Source organism: Scyliorhinus canicula, chromosome 9 (genome assembly GCF_902713615.1).
Source record: "Scyliorhinus canicula chromosome 9, sScyCan1.1, whole genome shotgun sequence".
NCBI classification, from domain to species: Eukaryota; Metazoa; Chordata; class Chondrichthyes; order Carcharhiniformes; family Scyliorhinidae; genus Scyliorhinus; species Scyliorhinus canicula.
Genome location: NC_052154.1, coordinates 126,993,780 through 127,018,317, shown reverse-complemented (window position 1 = coordinate 127,018,317; position 24,538 = coordinate 126,993,780). Strand labels below are relative to the sequence as shown.

The 24,538-nt window shown below is 43.5% G+C and overlaps 1 protein-coding gene across 1 annotated transcript in view; it reads right to left on the bottom strand.

Annotated features, from left to right (window-relative positions):
• LOC119970936 (receptor-type tyrosine-protein phosphatase beta-like) overlaps positions 1 to 24,538 on the bottom strand; it is a 244,018-nt gene that overhangs the window by 127,970 nt on the left and 91,510 nt on the right. Inside the window, exons 11-19 of the mRNA XM_038806046.1 lie at positions 23,010 to 23,270; positions 21,094 to 21,354; positions 19,362 to 19,622; positions 17,445 to 17,705; positions 15,713 to 15,973; positions 13,800 to 14,060; positions 12,072 to 12,332; positions 9,406 to 9,666; positions 7,737 to 7,997 (exon numbers count right to left, since the gene is read on the bottom strand). Of these exons, the coding sequence (XP_038661974.1) occupies positions 7,737 to 7,997; positions 9,406 to 9,666; positions 12,072 to 12,332; positions 13,800 to 14,060; positions 15,713 to 15,973; positions 17,445 to 17,705; positions 19,362 to 19,622; positions 21,094 to 21,354; positions 23,010 to 23,270 (2,349 nt within the window). The remainder of the gene's footprint in view (positions 1 to 7,736; positions 7,998 to 9,405; positions 9,667 to 12,071; positions 12,333 to 13,799; positions 14,061 to 15,712; positions 15,974 to 17,444; positions 17,706 to 19,361; positions 19,623 to 21,093; positions 21,355 to 23,009; positions 23,271 to 24,538) is intronic.

The window sequence follows — 24,538 nt, the reverse complement described above, 5'->3', positions numbered from 1 at the left end:
TTGCTACACCTTTGATTTGGAGAAAGTGGGATGAGTTAAAGGAAAAGCTGTTGAGAGGTAGAACGAGTTCAGCCAGGCGTAGGAGAGTGGTGGTGAATGGGAATTGTCCAGGCCTCTTTCTGAGAAAGAAGCGATGAGTTATCAGGCCATCCTGGTGTTGGATGTTGGAGGCACATGAAAAGATCTGTGGAACGGAGAGAGGACTCTTGCCCAAAGAAGTGGGCACGGAGTCGAAAGCGACAGAAGGGTTCTGTGGCTATGACTCATCTTTCATTCCCTCACCCCACAGTATAAATATCTCCCATTTTCTATGCCTTTTAGCTTTGACAAAGGATCATCTGGACCCAAAACGTTAGCTCATTTGTCTCCCCACACATGCTGCCAGACCTGCTGAGATTTTTCAGCATTTTCTCTTTTGGTTCAGATTCCAGTATCCGCAGTAAATTGCTTTTATAAAGGAGATCAAGTGGAAACTGCCAGTTAATATAAAAAGGAATCCAGAAGTAGGAACATCATTAGTAAAAGTGGTAAGGGGAGGAGTTATGCTGAAAGAGACTGATTAGGGACCAAAAGGAGATTTATGCATACAGACAAGGGACATGGCTGGATATTAAGTCAATACCTTGCATCTGTCTTTACCAAGGAAGGTGCTACCCAGGTCATGATGAAAGAGGAGAATGTTCAATCACCTAGAGTTTAAAATTGGTATTGGACAGGCTGTCTGTACTTAAGGCACCAGGAGTGGATCAGATGTATCTAAGGATCCCGAAAGTAGAGAGAGTGGAAATTTCACTCTTATGGCACTGGCGATAATTTTCCAATCTTCACGAGACTCAGTTGCGGTGCCAAAGGGCTGGAGATTTGCAAATTTTACATCCTTGTTCAAAAAAAGGATAAGCCTGGCAGGTCAGTCAGTTTAACTTTGGTGGGAAGGAAGGTTTTAGAAAGGATAATTTGGGAGAACGTACTAATCACCAGAGTGGCTTAATTGAGGAAAGCCAGCATGGATTTATTAAGAGAAAAATATGGGGCCGGTTTCACCGTTTTTGAGTCTAAGTGTGGAAGAACTGTGGCGTTTTACAACAAAAGCTTTGGCGCCGACCCCGCACCGATCCTGTGACCGGTGAGGGGCGAGGAGCTGCGCAGAGTAAAACTCCCGGCTCCCACGATATAAATGCCTGGAGAGATGCCGGGTCCGTGGCTTCGCATGTGCCCGGCTACGACCTGCAGCGGTCATGCCGTAAAACATGGCGTCGGCTGTGAGCGGACCCGACCTGCCAGATAGTGCCCCCCTAGCCACTCCCTACCAGTTCCCCAGCCCTTGCGGAAGCCTCCCCCCTGCCAGCAGCATGGCTCCCACCCGACTGTGGCGGTGCTGGACACAGTCCGCAGCCACCACGCCGGGTTCCCAACCGCTGAGAACACATGTCAATAGCGTGGTCGGGAACTCGGCTCATTGGGGGTGGCGCATCGGGGGAGGGCTTTCAGGTTACGCGCTAACGCCGTCCTAACTGTGTGCGGGGGAGGGGGCAGCGGAAACAAAACCTGCGTCAAACTGGCGCCGCTCCCTTGATTTTGTGTCAGAAGGGATTCTCCGCCCGTCGGGAACAGTGAATCCCACCCATGGTTACCAACTAGAGTTTTTGAAGAAGTAGTGGAAAAGATGGCAATGCTGTTGATACCGTGGACATGGATTTCCAAAAGGCACTTGATTAAATGTACACAATAGACTTGAGGGCAAAATAAGAAGTCATGGAATAAAAGGGACAGGAGGAAAATGGGTACCAACTTGCCCAAGGGGCAAGAACCAGAGAGAAGTGGCAATTTTTTATTTTGGACTTAAGTTTTATAGTGGAGTTCCTTACAGGTTGGTGGTAAGGCAATGACTTAGACCTTGGTACAGTAAGAAGTCTTACAACACCAGGTTAAAGTCCAACAGGTTTGTTTCAAACACGAGCTTTCGGAGCACGGCTCCTTCTTCAGGTGAAGGAGCCGTGCTCCGAAAGCTCGTGTTTGAAACAAACCTGTTGGACTTTAACCTGGTGTTGTAAGACTTCTTACTGTGCTCACCCCAGTCCAACGCCGGCATCTCCACATCATAGACCTTGGTGTACAGGGAAGGTTCAAAATTTATAGATATTATGAAATCTGGAAGCATTGTGAACCATGAGAGGGATAGTGGAAAACTTAAAAAAGACAATACAGCACAGGAACAGGCCCTTCAGCCCTCCAAGTCTGCACCGACCATGCTGCCCATGTGAACTAAAATCTTCTACACTTCCGGGGTCCGTATCCCTCTATTCCCATCCTATTCATGTATTTGTCCAGATGCCCCTTAAACGGCACTATCGTCCCTGCTTCCACCACCTCCTCCGGCAGAGAGTTCCAGGCACCCACTACCCTGTGTAAACAATTGCCTCGTAAATCTCCTCTAAATCTTGCCCCTCGCACCTTAAACCGATGCCCCCTAGCAATTGCCCCTTTACCCTGGGAGAAAAAAAGTGTCTCTGACTATCCACTGTCTATGCCCCTCATAATTTTATAGGCCACTATCAGGTCGCCCCTCAACCTCCGTCATTCCAGTGAGAACAAACCGAGTTTATTCAACCTCTCCTCATAGCTAATGCCCTTCATACCAGGCTACATGCTGGTACATCTCTTCTGCACCCTCTCTAAAGCCTTCACATTCTTCTGATCGTGTGGCGACCAGAATTGAACACTATACTCCAAGTGTGGCCTAACTAAGGTTCTATACAGCTGTAACATGACTTGCCAATTTTTATACTCAATGCAACCATGTTGTATGCCTTCTTGACTACCTTCTCCATCTGTGCTGCCTCTTTCAGTGACCTGTGGACCTGTACACCTAGATCTCTCTGTCTGTCAATACTCTTGAGGGTTCTCCCATTCACTGTATATTCCCTACTGTATATTTATACCTTCCAAAATGCATTACCTCACATTTGTCAGGATTAAACTCCATCTGCCATCTCTCCGCCCAAGTCGCCAAATGACTGGCGGAAGGACAGGCAGATGAAATTTACTGCAGAAAAAGTGTAAAGTGATTCACTTTAGAAGAAAGAATGTAGGGAGGCAAAAGGGTCCAATTTTAAAGAGGGTGCAGGAACAGAGAGGCCAAGGCATGTGCGCACATAGAATAATAGAATTTACAGTGCAGAAGGCGGCCATTTGGACCAGAGTCGGCACCGGCCCTTGAAAAAATGCACCCTATTTAAGCCCATGCCTCCACCCTATCCCCCTAACCCAGTCACCCCACCTAACTAAGGGGCAATTTAACATGGCCAATCCAGGCCAATCCACCTAAACTGCACATTTTTGGACTGTGGGAGGAAACAGGAGCACTAGGAGGAAACCCACGCCGAGACTAGGAGGAAGTGCAAACTCGACACAGACAGTCACCTGCGGCGGAAATGAACCCGGGTCCTTGGAGCTGTGAGGCAGCAGTGCGAACCACTTAAATGATTAAAGATGGCAGGGCAGGTTGAGAGAGTGGATAGCTGTACAGCACCCTGGCATTTTAGCAAGTTATTGTAAAGATACTCCTATTTAAACCCGATTCCCTTTAATAATAATAATCTTTATTATTGTCACAAGAAGGGTTACAGTAACACCACAATGACATTACTGTGAAAATCCCCTCGTCACCACATTCCGGCACCTGTTTGAGTACACGGAGGGAGAATTCAGAATGTCCAAATTATGTAACAACAATCTTTCGGGACTTGTGGGAGGAAACCGAAGCACCCGGAGGAAATGAATGCAGACACTGGGAGAACGTGCAGACTCTGCACAGACAGTGACCCAAGCCGGGAATTAAATCCGGGAGCCTGGCGCTGTGAAGCAACAATGCTCACCACTGTGCTACTGTGCTGCCCTCGTCATCCTGGCTGTTGTATCTGGACAATTACTGAAACCTCCCTCCGACAGATGTGCCATTTGGTTTGGCCTCTGGAGACCCCCGGTATCAGTGCTATTTGGTCTGGCCCATTGGATGATGTTCCAGAATATTCTGCCAAAATCAGAGAGATTCCATTTTGGAGAGTGAAGCGCACACTTTTGAAGAAGCATTTGTGTGTCTCTCTCCTCATTAACACATTTTGATAGATGCTTAAAGAGCCATAGTTTATCTGTATCTCTCCTGATGACCACTCTTTTGATAAATAAGCTTGAGCAGCAGTTTCTCTCTCGCCCTACAGCCAGTTAAAGAACATAGCTGACTACCAAGACTTCAACATATCAGCAATAGGAATCTGACTTCCATATTTTAATCCCCTATCATTGTGGCTGTCTTGTGTGTGTTTGGATAGAGGGTGAGATGGGTAAAAAGGGGAAGTAATAGATTAGAAAGTAGTTATCTAGTTTAATTATTGCATGTTTTAACTCTTTCTTGATCTAAATAAACAGTTATTGTGTTTTTACTCACAATCTGGGCCGGGATTCTCCCCTACCCAGCGGGGCGGGGGATCCCGGCGTTGTGGAGTGGTGAGAACCACTACGTCGTCGGGCCGGAGGAGAATCCGTACCTTTAGGGGCTGGGCCCGCGCCAAGTGGTTTCTGCTCCGCCGGCCAGCGCGAACGGCCTTTGGCGCCCCGCCAGCCGGGGCTGAAAGGCCTTGGCGGAAGTCCGCGCATGCGCCGGAGTGTCAGCGGCTGCTGATGTCATCCCGGCGCTTGCGCGGGGGAGGGGGTCTCTTCTGCCTCCGCCATGGTGGGGAGCGTGGCGGAGGCGAAAGAAAAAGAGAGTGCACAGGCCCGCAGATCAGTGGGCCCCGATCGTGGGCCAGGCCACCGTGGGGGAAATCCCCGGGACCAGATCGCCCCGCGCCCCCACCCCAGGACCCCGGTGCCCGCCCGCGCCGCCAAGCCCTCCGGCACCAGACGTGCTTTGATTCCCGCTGGCAGGAAAGGCCTGTCAGCGGCGGGACTACGGCCCATCACGGGCCGGAGAATCGCCGCGGGGGGCCCGCCGACCAGCACGGCGCAATTCCCGCCACCACCAATTCCCGGGTGGCGGAGAATTCGGGCCATGGCGGGGCGGGATTGACGCCGGCCCTGGGCGATTCTCCGACCCGGCAGGGTCTAGGGCAGGGTTTTTCAAACTCAAGGTTGGGACCAAGAGCAGGCAACGGGAGGTGAGTGGAGCGATCAGTTGTGCCATTCCTGATCGTGTGAAGAAGTCCCCAATGGCTGCGACCGGCTTTTAGAATCCCGGCTCGGAGAAGTCACCGATTGCTTGCGGCGGTTGAGGGGGTGGGGTGGCGCAAGGCTGGTCACTGTACATGGGGGAGTGGGGACAGGGGCTGATGGGTATACACATGGGCACGCGATGCTAACAGTGGTGGCCCCAGCTGGAAGCTCCACTCTGGTGCTCGTCCTCTGCGCGCTGCTCAGCTCGTCCCCCACCACCGATCGGCATTATGCGACCTGCGGCTCCGTGGTCAAGCTGTTCAACGGCCGGCAGAACATCCGCTTGCACTCCCACGACGTGAAGTGCTGGTTGAAAAGTGGTCAGCAGTCTGTGACTGGGGTGGATGCAGTTGCTGGACAGTGAGAGGGAAGCCAGGCCAGGTTTGTTGGCGAGGAATATCGATCAAACGAGGCCAGTCAATACGGATGACACATGTCAACACTGGAAGAAATCTACAGTCAGCACTTTGCATTGCCACTCTCTGGAAACCAGGATGTCAGTGTTTTTGGTGAGAATGGAGCAGGCGATTACTTGGATGTTTGGAAAGTAAATGCAGAGGAATCAGTAAGAAATATTGTGACATTTTATGTGTTTTACAAGTTAGTTCAACTGGTCGAAGTCAAAGTTTGCAAAGTAAATAACAAATCATTCTTATGCTGCGACTCCAGGTCATGGGGGATTGGAATTGACCAAGCACTAGTCCAGGATGTTGTGACATTTATTAAATGGAGCTTGGAGTTCAAAAACTAGGAAGTTATATTAAATCTGCAAAAATACTGGCTTGGCCTTAACGGGAGTTCTGGGCACAACACGTTAGGAGGGATATGAAGGTATTAGATTGAATGTAGAAAAGATTCACATGAATGACTCTAAAGACAGGGAACTTCAGCCACATAAAAAGATTGGAGTAAGTTGGGGGACTGTGCACCTTGAAGAGGAGAAGCTTGAGAGGAAATTTGATAGAGGCATTCAAAATCATGAGGCTCTGGATGAATAGATAGGGAGAAACTATTCCCATTGGTGGTAGACCAAAAAGAGTGTACAGGTTAAATTGGCAAAAAAGCCAGGACAATGCAAGGAAAGCTGTTTTCGCACAGAGTGCTTAGGATCTGGAATGAACTGACTGAAAGTGTTGCGGAGATTTTCAATAGAGAACTGGATCATTAACTGAAAAGCAAACATTTTCAGGGCTTCAGGTAAAAGGTGGGGAGTGGCACTACATATATTTTTCCTTCAGAGGGTTAGCAAAGACACATCATTACTATTGGCTTGGAAGAATTTGTTGGAGACGAGGTACTGGCTATTACACAGTTGTTGAAAGCTCGTCATTGGAAAGAATGTTCCGATGTATTATATTCACTAATTCAGAATGCACACATTATCCACCTCAAAAACATATCTTGGTCATAAACTTTGCATCGGAAAACTTAGTTGTGTGGTGTTTCCAAACTAAAAAATTACAACATTTATTCACAAAGCTTTGAGTTTGTGATATCACCATTCAACATAGTGTAATTTTTGCCATGTATTGAAGTTAAGTACACTGGAGGCAGTGCAGCGAAAGTTCACTAGATTGGTCCCTGGGATGAGAGGGGTGTCCAAAAATGAAAGTAAACTGGGTCTACAATCTCTGGAGAAGAATGAGAGGTGATCTCAGTGAAACTGTTATGACTGAGAAGAGGATAGACACAGACGTGGTTTTCCCCTCGTTGGGAAATTGAGAGTGAGTCATAAGGGACTGAGAATGAAGGATGGAGGGAAACTCAATGGGTTCTGAACCTATGGAATGCTCAATCGCAGAGGGCTGTGGATGCACCATCATTGAATACATTTTAAACGGAGATAGACAGCCACTTGTGGGAAAAAAGGCGTGGGTGGCTGTCTATCTCCTTTTTAAATATATTCAAGATTGGCCATGATCATGTAGAATGTTGGAAGCTGGCATAATGGATAATTCCTACTTCAAATTCTTATGTTCCTATCCTCCAACACTACAGATTTTGGACTGTTCAGAGCAGGTTGTTCACATCAAGCAAGCAGGAAACACTGAGCTGGGCTTTGGCACCCTTCAAGATTCATATAGCTTTTACCGTGTCATCTCAATCATCAAATGTCGTGATTACTGTTCCAAAGGCTCATCTTTCCACAGTTTTGCATGTTTCTTATTTGAACAAGTACATAAAAACCCCTGATAGAGTTGATCCACAGCAATGTGGTTGACCCTTAAATGCCCTCAGGGATGGGCCAAGCCAGCGATGCCCACACCCCATGCACGAATAAAAAATAGGATGGAACAAATATAGATTTATACCATTTCCAGCTACAAACATACATGACATCAAACATCATTTCAATCTTAGTTCATGAAGATGGAAGTCCAATTACATCACAAAGTATTTGTCTTGCTGTTTTCATTTTATACAGGATTATGGCTTTGTCGGACTGAAGGATAATCTCCCTCCTGTATTACATCCACATCCTGACCATGGACAAACTCCTATTAAACCAAATTGAGCTGATTCCTTACCTGTTGTAAGAGAGACTGTGGTGGGATCTGATGATGTATTATCTGCTGTCAATGTGAACACACTGAAATTGTAATTAGTCCCAGCATTCAGTTGTGCCACTGTAACAGTCTCAAGATCAACAATGATATTTGAAGTTGGATCGTCATTCGTCTGTACCCTGTATCTGTACTCAGACTTATGGTCTAATGGACGGGCCCAGCTCAGAGTAATTGAAGAGGTGTTGCGATTCACAAGGATTAAGTCGGCCACAGCATTTGGTTCTGTAAATAATAATGAGATGTTGAGAATAACATTAACCTCACACTGCCTACTGCTCCCCTCTTGTCGATGATCTGTGAAATCTTCAGCAGATCCAATCCATTTTCCTCCGTTTCCTGTCCACTAAACCAGACTGGCAATCGCAACCATCTCATCAATGAACTAGCTTCTTGCTGAAGATCCTATAAAATGATGCAAATATGCTAAATCGTCCAATCACATCCCTGGGCAGGCTTGCCGCAGTACTAATCAATCATAGTGGTCACTATTATTCCACAAACCAAAATGATGAATGTGTTGTCACCTTGGTTAATTCATGTCCAACTCCGGTGTTGGCTTTCATTTTGACAACTTTAATACCCAATAACTCAACAAGCCAACATTTTGGTTCCACACAAAAGTATGCTCCTCACATCCCATCTTTGTCATCTGAGATTTGTGCTTGACGGCTGACATCATGACAAAATTAGTGTCTTCAATGTCAACATTGATCAATATTCAACCTAGTTACCATGACGTGATTGAGCTATTGCAATCATGAAGAAACTAATAATTTCTCCCGTTCTAAACCCCAACAAACGTGGATGACGTGACTGATGGACAGAATCACTGTACTGGTAAATAAGAGGCCTAGGTTAAAATGTGGGTACAAGGGTTCAAAACCGACCACGGCAACAGGCAAACTTTACATTTAATTTTTAAAATCCTGAATTAAATGTATTCTCATAAATAGTAAGCATCAAGCTATTATTTATGCTGTAAAATCCTGTTCAATGACAACCTTTAAGGAAGGTAACATGCTCGTCTTACCTGACGAGGCCTGCTCTAAATGTGATTCCAGATCAGAGCAACTTGATTCTCCCTTGACCTCTCTCTAAAATGGCCAAACAAACTACTCAGTTGTAGAAATCATGAGAGAAAAACAAAGTCCAAACAGAACAATTCCAGAAGTTGATGACTGACAGCTCACCAGCAATCTTCAAGAGCAATTAGTGACAGGCACCAAATACTGGAATGTTCCGTGATGCTCACAACTCATGAACACATATTTTCAATAAAAATACGGCTCAATCAGTACATATGCTGATTAATACACCACAGGCTTATCCCTCCACAGTTTTACTCCAGCATATCACAATTCTTCTACCACAATGCTGAAAGAGCGGACTAGCATAAGCACAAATTTTAATCTTTGAGACACAAATAGAGATTGTATCCAGAGGAATTTCAATCTCCCTTCCTGGAAAGAGAGGCCAATCACACTGGTGAACAAGAAGGTTCAACTTGTGCTTTGAATCTGTTCATGGTTACTGTTTTGTAGGACTGAGGAGGAAAAGACGCCCTCTAGTATTATGTATCCATCCTGACAATGGACAACTCCTATTAAACCAAATTGAGCCGATTCCTTACCTGTTGTAAGAGAGACAGTGGTTGGATCTGATGATGTATTGTCTGCTGTCAATGTGAACACACTGAAATTGTAATTGGTCCCAGCATTCAGATGTGCCACTGTAACAGTCTCAAGAGCAACAATGATATTTGAAGTTGGATCGCCATTTGTCTGCACACTGTATCTGTACTCAGACTTATGGTCTAATGGACGGGCCCAGTTCAGAGTAATTGAAGAGGTGTTGCGCTTCCCAAGAGTTAAGTTGGCCACAGCATTTGGTTCTGCAAATAATAATGAGATGTTGAGAATAACGTCAACCTCATACTGCCTCCAGCCGATGATCCATCACATCGTCAGCAGAACCAATCCATTTTACTCATTTTCCAGTCCATAAACCCAGACTGGCAATCGTCCCAACAATGAACTGACTTCTTGGTTATCCATAAAATGATACGAACATGCTGAACCATCCTATCAAATCCCTGTGCACTCTTGCCTCAATATTAATTCATCATATTTATTCCACAAACCTGAAAGATTAACAACTTGTTGCTTTGGTTAGTTTGTGTCCAACGTCGGTCTTGGCTTCCAGTGTGACAATTGTTATTCAATAACTCAACATGCCAACATTTTGGTTCCACACAAAATTATGTTCCTCACATCCCACCTTCATCATCTTATATTTGTGCTTGACTGCTGACATCATGGCAAATTTATAACCTGTTCATAGATGCTCAGTTTGGGTTGTGATAGGGTCACTCAGCTCTTCACCTCATTACAGTCTTTATTCAAACATGGACAAAAGCGCTGAATGCGAGATGCGAGGTGAGAGTGACTGCCCTGGACATCAAGGCAGCATTTGACTGAGTATGGCATCAAGGAGCCCCAGCTTAACTTTGAGTGAATGGGAATCAGGGGGAATACTCTTCGCGGTTGGAGTCATATCTGGTACAAAGGAAGATTGTTGTGGTGGTTGGTCGGCAATCTTCTCCCCTCCAGGACATCACTGCAAGTCTGACTCCAACCATCTTCAGCTGCTTCATCACAATGACCTCCCTTCCACCATAAGGTCAGAAGTGGATGTTTGCGGATGACTGCACAATATTCAGCACCATTCGCAATTCAACAGAAAATGAAACAGTCCATGTCCAAATGCAGCAAGACCTGGACAATATCCAGGATGGGATGACAAGTCGCAATTTACAATTGTGCCTCACAGGTGCTTGTAATGATCATCCCCTACAAGAGAGGATCTAACCATCACTCCCTGACATTCAATGGCATTACTATCTCTGAATCCCCTACAAATCAACATCCTGGGGGTTACCATTGATCAGAAACTGAACTGGACTAGCCATATTAATGCTGTGGCTACCAGGGCAGGTCAAAATCTTGAAATCCTACGGCGAGTATCTCACCTCCTGACCTCCCAAAGCCTGTCCACTATCTAGAAGGCACAAGTCAAGAGTGTAATGGAGTATTCTCCACTTGCCTGGATGAATGCAGCTCTCAACACCAAGAAGCTCGATACCATCCAGGACAAAGCATCCCGATTGCTACCCGTTCCACAAACATTCAAAACCTCCACCACTGATGAACAATGGTAACTGTGTGTGCCATCTACAAGATCCATGGCAGTAACTAGCCAATATTCCTTTGAGAACACATTCCAAACCCACAACCGCTCCCATCTAGAAGAACAAGAGCAGCAGGTACCTGGGAACCCTACCGCCTGGAGGTTCCGTTCCAGGTCACTAGTCAACCTGACTAGGAAATCTATCGCCGCTCCTTCACTGTCACTGGGGCAAAATCCTAGACCTCCCTCCCCAACAGCAATGCGGGTGAACCTACATATCAAGGACTGCAGCGGTCAAGAAGGCAGCTCACCACCACCTTCTGAAGGGGAACTAGGGATGGGCAATAAATGCTGTCCTAACCAGCGAACCCACATCCCATAAATTAATAAAAATAAATTTTTTAAAATTATATTTTCCAATCATCATTGGTCAATATTATTAATGTTGTAAAGTCATGTTCACAAACAATCTTTCGGGAAGGAAATATGCTTCCCTTACCTGACATGGACTGCCCCACAGGTGATTCCAGACCACAGCAATTTGCTTCACTCTTTACCTCTCTCTGAAATGGGCGAACAAACTACTCAATTGCACAAAACATTAGAGAAAACCAAAATCCGAACACATAAACGCCAGAATTTGACGACCCACAGTTCACCAACAATCTTCTTGAGGGCAATTAAGAATGGATAACAAATGCTGCACTTTCCAGTGATGCTCACAACTCATGAAAGAATATTTAAAATAAAAATACATCTCAATCAGTAAATATGCTGACTAATAAACCACAGGTTTCTCCTTCCGCAAGTTTACTCCAGTATATCAAATTTCCTCCACCACTATGCTCAGAGAGAAGACTAGCGAGGCACAGCTACAAATTTCAACCCTTGCGATACCCAAGTACAGATTGTACCCAGAGGAATATCAATCTTCGATCCAGAAAAAATAAGAGCACAATATCTGGTGAACAAGAAGATTCAACTTGATGTTTTGAATCTGTTCATGGTTGGTATTTTGTCGAACTGAGGAGGAAAATACTCCCTCTGTATTAAGCATCCATCCTGACCATGGGAAAACTCCGATTAAACCAAACTGAGCCGATTCCTTACCTGTTGTAAGAGAGACAGTGGTTGGATCTGATGATGTATTGTCTGCTGTCAATGTGAACACACTGAAATTGTAATTGGTCCCAGCGTCCAGTTGTGCCACTGTAACAGTCTCAAGAGCAACAATGATATTTGAAGTTGGATCGCCATTCGTCTGCACCCTGTATCTGTACTCAGACTTATGGTCTAATAGACGGGCCCAGCTCAGAGTAATTGAAGAGGTGTTGCGATTCACAAGGGTTAAGTTGGCCACAGCATTTGGTTCTGTAAATAATAATGAGATGTTGAGAATAACATTAACCTCACACTGCCTCCTGCTCCCCTCCTGTCGATGATCAGTGAAATCTTCAGCAGACCCAATCCATTTTCCTCCTTTTCCTGTCCACTAAACCAGACTGGCAATCGCAACCATCTCATCAATGAACTAGCTTCTTGGTGAAGATCCTATAAAATGATTCAAACATGCTGAACTGTCCTATCAAATCCCTGAGCATTCTTGCCTCAGTACCAATAAATCACCGTGGTCAATGTTATTCCACACACCAAAAAGCCAATGTCACCATGATTCATTAATGTCAAACTCCAATCTTGGCTTTCATTTTGACAACTTTGATACCCAATAACTCAACAAGCCAACATTTTGGGTCCACACATAAGTTGGTTCCTCACATCCCATCTTCGTCATCTTAGATTTGTGCTCGACAGCGGACACCACAGCAAATATATGTGCAGTGCCTTCCATGTCAAAAATGATCAATATGCCAAGGGATCCAATGGTGTTTTGATGAGAAAATAACCACAGTTTCACTGCCAACTAGTTACCATGATGTGATGGAGCTATTAAAATCAGGAAGCCATTGATAATTTCTTCTGGTAAACCTTCTGAGCCCCAACAAATGGGAATATCGAGCCATGTGGCCAGAGTCACTGTACTAGTAAAGATGCTCAACTTAAAATGAAGAGACAAGGGTTCAAAACTGACCATGGCAACTGGCAAACTTTACATTTAATTTTTAAAATCTGGAATTCAATCTATTCTCAAGAATAGCAAGGATCAAGCTATCACCAATGTTGCAAAATCCTGTTCACTAACAACATTCAGGGAAGATAATATGCTTCCCTTACATGATGAGGCCTGCCCTGCATGTGATTCCTGACCACAGCAATGTGCTTCACTCTTGACCTCTCTCTGAAATAGCCTAACAAACTACTCAATTGTACAAAACATTAGATAAAAGCAAAGCAAAGTCCGAACACAAACTGCAGACGTTGACAACCGACAGCCAATCAGTAAGCATCTTGAGGGCAACAGGAATGGGCAACAAATGCTGGACTTTCCAGTGAAGCTCACAACTCATGAAAGAATATTTAAAACAAAAATACATCTCAATCAGCAAATATGCTGATCAATACACCACAGGTTTCTCCTTCCGCAGTTTTACTGCACATTTCCTCCACCGCTATATTCAGAGAGACGACTAGCAAGGCATAACTACAAATTTGTACCCTTGCGAGACACCAGTACAGATTTTATTCAGAGGAATTTCAGTCTTCGATCCAGAAACAAAGAGCCCAATCTCTCTGGTGAACAAAAAGGTTCAACTTGATGTTTTGAATCTGTTCATGGTTGCTATTTTGTCGAACTGAGGAAGAAAATACTCCCTCCAGTATTAAACATCCATCCTGACCATGAGTAAACTCCTATTAAACCAAATTAAGCTGATTCCTTACCTGTTGTAAGAGAGACTGTGGTAGGATTTGATGATGTATTATCTGCTGTCAATGTGAACACACTGAAATTGTAATTAGTCCCAGCATTCAGCTGTGCCACTGTAACAGTCTCAAGAGCAACAATGATATTTGAAGTTGGATCACCATTCGTCTGCACCCTGTATCTGTACTCAGACTTATGGTCTAATGGACGGGCCCAGCTCAGAGAAATTGAAGAGGTGTTGCGATTCTCTAGGGTTAAGTTGGCAACAGCATTTGGTTCTGTAAATAATAATGAGATGTTGAGAATAACATTAACCTCATGCCGCCTCCTGCTCCCCTCCTGTCGATGATCCGTGATATCTTCAGCAGACCCAATCCATTTTCCTCCGTTTCCTGTCCACTAAACCAGACTGGCAATCGCAACCATCTCATCAATGAACTAGCTTCTTGCTGAAGATCCTATAAAATGATTCAAACATGCTGAACTGTCCTATCAAGTCCCTGAGCATTCTTGCCTCAGTACCAATAAATCACCGTGGTCAATGTTATTCCACACACCAAAAAGCAAAACGAGATGTCACCATGATTCATTAATGTCAAACTCCAGTCTTGGCTTTCATTTTGACAACTTTGATACCCAATAACTCAACAAGCCAACATTTTGGTTCCACACAAAAATTTGTTCCTCACATCCCATCTTCGTCATCTTCGATCAGTGCATGATGGATGTCACCACAGCAAAGATACGTGCAGTGTCTTCCATGTCAAAACAGATCAATATGTCAAGTGAACCAATGGTGATTTGATGAGAAAGCAATCACAGTTTCACCACCAACTAGTTACCATGATGTGATGGAGCTATTACAATCAGGAAGCCATTGATAATTTCTCCCAGTAAACCCCAACAAATGGGGATGTCGCGTCAAATGATCAGACTCACTGTTGTGGTAATTAAGAGGCCTAAGTTAAAATGAGGGTACAAGGGTTCAAAACTGACCATGTCAACAGGCAAAGTTTACATTTAAGTTTTAAAATCTGGAATGCTCTCTATTCTCTGGAGTAGTATGAGGAAGGAGCTGTTCTCCGAAAGCTAGTGATTCGGATCAACCCTGTTGGACTTTAACTTGGTGCTGTAAGACTTCATACAGGAGTAGTAAGCATCAAGCTATCACTAATGTTGCAAAATACTGTCAATTAGGAAGGTTTAGGGAAGGTAATATGCTTCCCTTACCTGACGAGACCTGCCCTACACGTGATTCCTGATCACAGCAACATGCTTCACTTTTGACCTTTCTCTGAAATGGCTTAACTACTCAATTTTACAAAGCGTTAGAGAAATGCAAAGTCTGAACAGATAAACTGCAGAAGTTGACGACCCACAGCCAACCAGTAATTTTCTTGAGGTCAATTAGGAACGGACAACAAATGCTGGACTTTACAGTGATGCTAACTGTTCATGAATGAATGTTTAAAAGAAACATACACCTCAATCAGTAAATATGCTGATCAATACACCACAGGTTTCTCCTTCCACAGTTTTACTCCAGTATATCAAATTTCCTTCACCACTTGCTGAGAGAGGCGACTAGTGAGGCACAACTACAAATTTGAACCCTTGCGAGACACAAGTACAGATTCCCGTACCAGCCTCCCCGGACAGGTGCCGGAATGTGGCGACTAGGGGCTTTTCACAGTAACTTCATTGAAGCCGACTCGTGACAATAAGCGATTTTCATTAAATTTCATTTCATCTTCGTTCCAGAAATAAAGAGTACAATCTCTCTGGTGAACAAAAAGGTTCAACTTGATGTTTTAATTCGCTTCATGGTTGTATTTCGTCGAACTGAGCAGGAAAAGACTCCCTCCAGTATTAACCATCCATCCTGACCATGGACAAACTCCTATTAAACCAAATTGAGCTGATTCCTTACCTGTTGTAAGAGAGACTGTGGTGGGGTCTGATGATGTATTATCTGCTGTCAATGTGAACACACTGAAATTGTAATTAGTCCCAGCATTCAGTTGTGCCACTGTAACAGTCTCTAGAGCAACAATGATATTTGAAGTTGGATCGCCATTCGTCTGTACCCTGTATCTGTACTCAGACTTATGGTCTAACGGACGGGCCCAGCTCAGAGCAATTGAAGAGGTGTTGCGATTGTCTAGGGTTAGGTTGGCCACAGCATTTGGTTCTGTAAATAATAATGAGATGTTGAGAATAACATTAACCTCATGCCGCCTCCTGCTCCCCTCCTGTCGATGATCCGTGATATCTTCAGCAGACCCAATCCATTTTCCTCCGTTTCCGGTCCACTAAACCAGACTGGCAATCGCAACCATCTCATCAATGAACTAGCTTCTTGCTGAAGATCCTATAAAATGATTCAAACATGCTGAACTGTCCTATCAAATCCCTGAGCATTCTTGCCTCAGTACCAATAAATCACCGTAGTCAATGTTATTCCACACACCAAAAAGCAAAATGAGATGTCACCATGATTCATTAATGTCAAACTCCAGTCTTGGCTTTCATTTTGACAACTTTGATACCCAATAACTCAACAAGCCAACATTTTGGTTCCACACAAAAGTTGGTTCCTCACATTCCATCTTCGTCATCTTAGATTTGTGCTCGACAGCGGACACCACGGCAAATATACGTGCAGTGCCTTCCATGTCAAAACTGATCAATATGCCAAGGGATCCAATGGTGTTTTGATGAGAAAATAACCAGTTTCACTGCCAACTAGTTACCATGATGTGATGGAGCTATTAAAATCAGGAAGCCATTGATAACGTCTTCTGGTAAACCTTTTGAGCCCCAACAAATGGGAATGTCGAGCCATGTGGCCAGAGTCACTGTACTGGTAAAGATGCCCAACTTAAAATGAATATACAAGGGTTCAAAACTGACCATGGCAACTGGCAAACTTTACATTTAATTTTTAAAATCTGGAATTAAATCTACTATCAAGAATAGCAAGGATCAAGCTATCACCAATGTTGCAAAATCCTGTTCACTAACAACATTCAGGGAAGATAATATGCTTCCCTTACATGATGAGGCCTGCCCTGCATGTGATTCCTGACCACAGCAATGTGCTTCACTCTTGACCTCTCTCTGAAATAGCCTAACAAACTACTCAATTGTACAAAACATTAGATAAAAGCAAAGCAAAGTCCGAACACAAACTGCAGACGTTGACAACCGACAGCCAATCAGTAAGCATCTTGAGGGCAACAGGAATGGGCAACAAATGCTGGACTTTCCAGTGAAGCTCACAACTCATGAAAGAATATTTAAAACAAAAATACATCTCAATCAGCAAATATGCTGATCAATACACCACAGGTTTCTCCTTCCGCAGTTTTACTGCACATTTCCTCCACCGCTATATTCAGAGAGACGACTAGCAAGGCATAACTACAAATTTGTACCCTTGCGAGACACCAGTACAGATTTTATTCAGAGGAATTTCAGTCTTCGATCCAGAAACAAAGAGCCCAATCTCTCTGGTGAACAAAAAGGTTCAACTTGATGTTTTGAATCTGTTCATGGTTGCTATTTTGTCGAACTGAGGAAGAAAATACTCCCTCCAGTATTAAACATCCATCCTGACCATGAGTAAACTCCTATTAAACCAAATTAAGCTGATTCCTTACCTGTTGTAAGAGAGACTGTGGTAGGATTTGATGATGTATTATCTGCTGTCAATGTGAACACACTGAAATTGTAATTAGTCCCAGCATTCAGCTGTGCCACTGTAACAGTCTCAAGAGCAACAATGATATTTGAAGTTGGATCACCATTCGTCTGCACCCTGTATCTGTACTCAGACTTATGGTCTAATGGACGGGCCCAGCTCAGAGAAATTGAAGAGGTGTTGCGATTCTCTAGGGTTAAGTTGGCAACAGCATTTGGTTCTGTAAATAATAATGAGATGTTGAGAATAACATTAACCTCATGCCGCCTCCTGCTCCCCTCCTGTCGATGATCCGTGATATCTTCAGCAGACCCAATCCATTTTCCTCCGTTTCCTGTCCACTAAACCAGACTGGCAATCGCAACCATCTCATCAATGAACTAGCTTCTTGCTGAAGATCCTATAAAATGATTCAAACATGCTGAACTGTCCTATCAAGTCCCTGAGCATTCTTGCCTCAGTACCAATAAATCACCGTGGTCAATGTTATTCCACACACCAAAAAGCAAAACGAGATGTCACCATGATTCATTAATGTCAAACTCCAGTCTTGGCTTTCATTTTGACAACTTTGATACCCAATAACTCAACAAGCCAACATTTTGGTTCCACACAAAAATTTGTTCCTCACATCCCATCTTCGTCATCTTCGATCAGTGCATGATGGATGTCACCACAGCAAAGATACGTGCAGTGTCTTCCATGTCAAAACAGATCAATATGTCAAGTGAACCAATGGTGATTTGATGAGAAAGCAATCACAGTTTCACCACCAACTAGTTACCATGATGTGATGGAGCTATTACAATCAGGAAGCCATTGATAATTTCTCCCAGTAAACCCCAACAAATGGGGATGTCGCGTCAAATGATCAGACTCACTGTTGTGGTAATTAAGAGGCCTAAGTTAAAATGAGGGTACAAGGGTTCAAAACTGACCATGTCAACAGGCAAAGTTTACATTTAAGTTTTAAAATCTGGAATGCTCTCTATTCTCTGGAGTAGTATGAGGAAGGAGCTGTTCTCCGAAAGCTAGTGATTCGGATCAACCCTGTTGGACTTTAACTTGGTGCTGTAAGACTTCATACAGGAGTAGTAAGCATCAAGCTATCACTAATGTTGCAAAATACTGTCAATTAGGAAGGTTTAGGGAAGGTAATATGCTTCCCTTACCTGACGAGACCTGCCCTACACGTGATTCCTGACCACAGCAACATGCTTCACTTTTGACCTTTCTCTGAAATGGCTTAACAAACTACTCAATTTTACAAAGCGTTAGAGAAATGCAAAGTCTGAACAGATAAACTGCAGAAGTTGACGACCCACAGCCAACCAGTAATTTTCTTGAGGTCAATTAGGAACGGACAACAAATGCTGGACTTTACAGTGATGCTAACTGTTCATGAATGAATGTTTAAAAGAAACATACACCTCAATCAGTAAATATGCTGATCAATACACCACAGGTTTCTCCTTCCACAGTTTTACTCCAGTATATCAAATTTCCTTCACCACTTGCTGAGAGAGGCGACTAGTGAGGCACAACTACAAATTTGAACCCTTGCGAGACACAAGTACAGATTCCCGTACCAGCCTCCCCGGACAGGTGCCGGAATGTGGCGACTAGGGGCTTTTCACAGTAACTTCATTGAAGCCGACTCGTGACAATAAGCGATTTTCATTAAATTTCATTTCATCTTCGTTCCAGAAATAAAGAGTACAATCTCTCTGGTGAACAAAAAGGTTCAACTTGATGTTTTAATTCGCTTCATGGTTGTATTTCGTCGAACTGAGCAGGAAAAGACTCCCTCCAGTATTAACCATCCATCCTGACCATGGACAAACTCCTATTAAACCAAATTGAGCTGATTCCTTACCTGTTGTAAGAGAGACTGTGGTGGGGTCTGATGATGTATTATCTGCTGTCAATGTGAACACACTGAAATTGTAATTAGTCCCAGCATTCAGTTGTGCCACTGTAACAGTCTCTAGAGCAACAATGATATTTGAAGTTGGATCGCCATTCGTCTGTACCCTGTATCTGTACTCAGACTTATGGTCTAACGGACGGGCCCAGCTCAGAGCAATTGAAGAGGTGTTGCGATTGTCTAGGGTTAGGTTGGCCACAGCATTTGGTTCTGTAAATAATAATGAGATGTTGAGAATAACATTAACCTCATGCCGCCTCCTGCTCCCCTCCTGTCGATGATCCGTGATATCTTCAGCAGACCCAATCCATTTTCCTCCGTTTCCGGTCCACTAAACCAGACTGGCAATCGCAACCATCTCATCAATGAACTAGCTTCTTGCTGAAGATCCTATAAAATGATTCAAACATGCTGAACTGTCCTATCAAATCCCTGAGCATTCTTGCCTCAGTACCAATAAATCACCGTAGTCAATGTTATTCCACACACCAAAAAGCAAAATGAGATGTCACCATGATTCATTAATGTCAAACTCCAGTCTTGGCTTTCATTTTGACAACTTTGATACCCAATAACTCAACAAGCCAACATTTTGGTTCCACACAAAAGTTGGTTCCTCACATTCCATCTTCGTCATCTTAGATTTGTGCTCGACAGCGGACACCACGGCAAATATACGTGCAGTGCCTTCCATGTCAAAACTGATCAATATGCCAAGGGATCCAATGGTGTTTTGATGAGAAAATAACCAGTTTCACTGCCAACTAGTTACCATGATGTGATGGAGCTATTAAAATCAGGAAGCCATTGATAACGTCTTCTGGTAAACCTTTTGAGCCCCAACAAATGGGAATGTCGAGCCATGTGGCCAGAGTCACTGTACTGGTAAAGATGCCCAACTTAAAATGAATATACAAGGGTTCAAAACTGACCATGGCAACTGGCAAACTTTACATTTAATTTTTAAAATCTGGAATTAAATCTACTATCAAGAATAGCAAGGATCAAGCTATCACCAATGTTGCAAAATCCTGTTCACTAACAACATTCAGGGAAGATAATATGCTTCCCTTACATGATGAGGCCTGCCCTGCATGTGATTCCTGACCACAGCAATGTGCTTCACTCTTGACCTCTCTCTGAAATAGCCTAACAAACTACTCAATTGTACAAAACATTAGATAAAAGCAAAGCAAAGTCCGAACACAAACTGCAGACGTTGACAACCGACAGCCAATCAGTAAGCATCTTGAGGGCAACAGGAATGGGCAACAAATGCTGGACTTTCCAGTGAAGCTCACAACTCATGAAAGAATATTTAAAACAAAAATACATCTCAATCAGCAAATATGCTGATCAATACACCACAGGTTTCTCCTTCCGCAGTTTTACTGCACATTTCCTCCACCGCTATATTCAGAGAGACGACTAGCAAGGCATAACTACAAATTTGTACCCTTGCGAGACACCAGTACAGATTTTATTCAGAGGAATTTCAGTCTTCGATCCAGAAACAAAGAGCCCAATCTCTCTGGTGAACAAAAAGGTTCAACTTGATGTTTTGAATCTGTTCATGGTTGCTATTTTGTCGAACTGAGGAAGAAAATACTCCCTCCAGTATTAAACATCCATCCTGACCATGAGTAAACTCCTATTAAACCAAATTAAGCTGATTCCTTACCTGTTGTAAGAGAGACTGTGGTAGGATTTGATGATGTATTATCTGCTGTCAATGTGAACACACTGAAATTGTAATTAGTCCCAGCATTCAGCTGTGCCACTGTAACAGTCTCAAGAGCAACAATGATATTTGAAGTTGGATCACCATTCGTCTGCACCCTGTATCTGTACTCAGACTTATGGTCTAATGGACGGGCCCAGCTCAGAGAAATTGAAGAGGTGTTGCGATTCTCTAGGGTTAAGTTGGCAACAGCATTTGGTTCTGTAAATAATAATGAGATGTTGAGAATAACATTAACCTCATGCCGCCTCCTGCTCCCCTCCTGTCGATGATCCGTGATATCTTCAGCAGACCCAATCCATTTTCCTCCGTTTCCTGTCCACTAAACCAGACTGGCAATCGCAACCATCTCATCAATGAACTAGCTTCTTGCTGAAGATCCTATAAAATGATTCAAACATGCTGAACTGTCCTATCAAGTCCCTGAGCATTCTTGCCTCAGTACCAATAAATCACCGTGGTCAATGTTATTCCACACACCAAAAAGCAAAACGAGATGTCACCATGATTCATTAATGTCAAACTCCAGTCTTGGCTTTCATTTTGACAACTTTGATACCCAATAACTCAACAAGCCAACATTTTGGTTCCACACAAAAATTTGTTCCTCACATCCCATCTTCGTCATCTTCGATCAGTGCATGATGGATGTCACCACAGCAAAGATACGTGCAGTGTCTTCCATGTCAAAACAGATCAATATGTCAAGTGAACCAATGGTGATTTGATGAGAAAGCAATCACAGTTTCACCACCAACTAGTTACCATGATGTGATGGAGCTATTACAATCAGGAAGCCATTGATAATTTCTCCCAGTAAACCCCAACAAATGGGGATGTCGCGTCAAATGATCAGACTCACTGTTGTGGTAATTAAGAGGCCTAAGTTAAAATGAGGGTACAAGGGTTCAAAACTGACCATGTCAACAGGCAAAGTTTACATTTAAGTTTTAAAATCTGGAATGCTCTCTATTCTCTGGAGTAGTATGAGGAAGGAGCTGTTCTCCGAAAGCTAGTGATTCGGATCAACCCTGTTGGACTTTAACTTGGTGCTGTAAGACTTCATACAGGAGTAGTAAGCATCAAGCTATCACTAATGTTGCAAAATACTGTCAATTAGGAAGGTTTAGGGAAGGTAATATGCTTCCCTTACCTGACGAGACCTGCCCTACACGTGATTCCTGACCACAGCAACATGCTTCACTTTTGACCTTTCTCTGAAATGGCTTAACAAACTACTCAATTTTACAAAGCGTTAGAGAAATGCAAAGTCTGAACAGATAAACTGCAGAAGTTGACGACCCACAGCCAACCAGTAATTTTCTTGAGGTCAATTAGGAACGGACAACAAATGCTGGACTTTACAGTGATGCTAACTGTTCATGAATGAATGTTTAAAAGAAACATACACCTCAATCAGTAAATATGCTGATCAATACACCACAGGTTTCTCCTTCCACAGTTTTACTCCAGTATATCAAATTTCCTTCACCACTTGCTGAGAGAGGCGACTAGTGAGGCACAACTACAAATTTGAACCCTTGCGAGACACAAGTACAGATTCCCGTACCAGCCTCCCCGGACAGGTGCCGGAATGTGGCGACTAGGGCTTTTCACAGTAACTTCATTGAAGCCGACTCGTGACAATAAGCGATTTTCATTAAATTTCATTTCATCTTCGTTCCAGAAATAAAGAGTACAATCTCTCTGGTGAACAAAAAGGTTCAACTTGATGTTTTAATTCGCTTCATGGTTGTATTTCGTCGAACTGAGCAGGAAAAGACTCCCTCCAGTATTAACCATCCATCCTGACCATGGACAAACTCCTATTAAACCAAATTGAGCTGATTCCTTACCTGTTGTAAGAGAGACTGTGGTGGGGTCTGATGATGTATTATCTGCTGTCAATGTGAACACACTGAAATTGTAATTAGTCCCAGCATTCAGTTGTGCCACTGTAACAGTCTCTAGAGCAACAATGATATTTGAAGTTGGATCGCCATTCGTCTGTACCCTGTATCTGTACTCAGACTTATGGTCTAACGGACGGGCCCAGCTCAGAGCAATTGAAGAGGTGTTGCGATTGTCTAGGGTTAGGTTGGCCACAGCATTTGGTTCTGTAAATAATAATGAGATGTTGAGAATAACATTAACCTCATGCCGCCTCCTGCTCCCCTCCTGTCGATGATCCGTGATATCTTCAGCAGACCCAATCCATTTTCCTCCGTTTCCGGTCCACTAAACCAGACTGGCAATCGCAACCATCTCATCAATGAACTAGCTTCTTGCTGAAGATCCTATAAAATGATTCAAACATGCTGAACTGTCCTATCAAATCCCTGAGCATTCTTGCCTCAGTACCAATAAATCACCGTAGTCAATGTTATTCCACACACCAAAAAGCAAAATGAGATGTCACCATGATTCATTAATGTCAAACTCCAGTCTTGGCTTTCATTTTGACAACTTTGATACCCAATAACTCAACAAGCCAACATTTTGGTTCCACACAAAAGTTGGTTCCTCACATTCCATCTTCGTCATCTTAGATTTGTGCTCGACAGCGGACACCACGGCAAATATACGTGCAGTGCCTTCCATGTCAAAACTGATCAATATGCCAAGGGATCCAATGGTGTTTTGATGAGAAAATAACCAGTTTCACTGCCAACTAGTTACCATGATGTGATGGAGCTATTAAAATCAGGAAGCCATTGATAACGTCTTCTGGTAAACCTTCTGAGCCCCAACAAATGGGAATGTCGAGCCATGTGGCCAGAGTCACTGTACTGGTAAAGATGCCCAACTTAAAATGAATATACAAGGGTTCAAAACTGACCATGGCAACTGGCAAACTTTACATTTAACTTTTAAAATCTGGAATTAAATCTACTATCAAGAATAGCAAGGATCAAGCTATCACCAATGTTGCAAAATCCTGTTCACTAACAACATTCAGGGAAGATAATATGCTTCCCTTACATGATGAGGCCTGCCCTGCATGTGATTCCTGACCACAACAATATGCTTCACTCTTGACCTCTCTCTGAAATAGCCTAACAAACTACTCAATTGTACAAAACATTAGAGAAAAGCAAAGCAAAGTCCGAACACAAACTGCAGACGTTGACAACCGACAGCCAATCAGTAAGCATCTTGAGGGCAACAGGAATGGGCAACAAATGTGGACTTTCCAGTGATGCTCACAACTCATGAAAGAATATTTAAAATAAAAATACATCTCAATCAGCAAATATGCTGATCAATACACCACAGGTTTCTCCTTGCGCAGTTTTACTTCACATTTCCTCCACCGCTATATTCAGAGAGACGACTAGCAAGGCATAACTACAAATTTGTACCCTTGCGAGACACCGGTACAGAT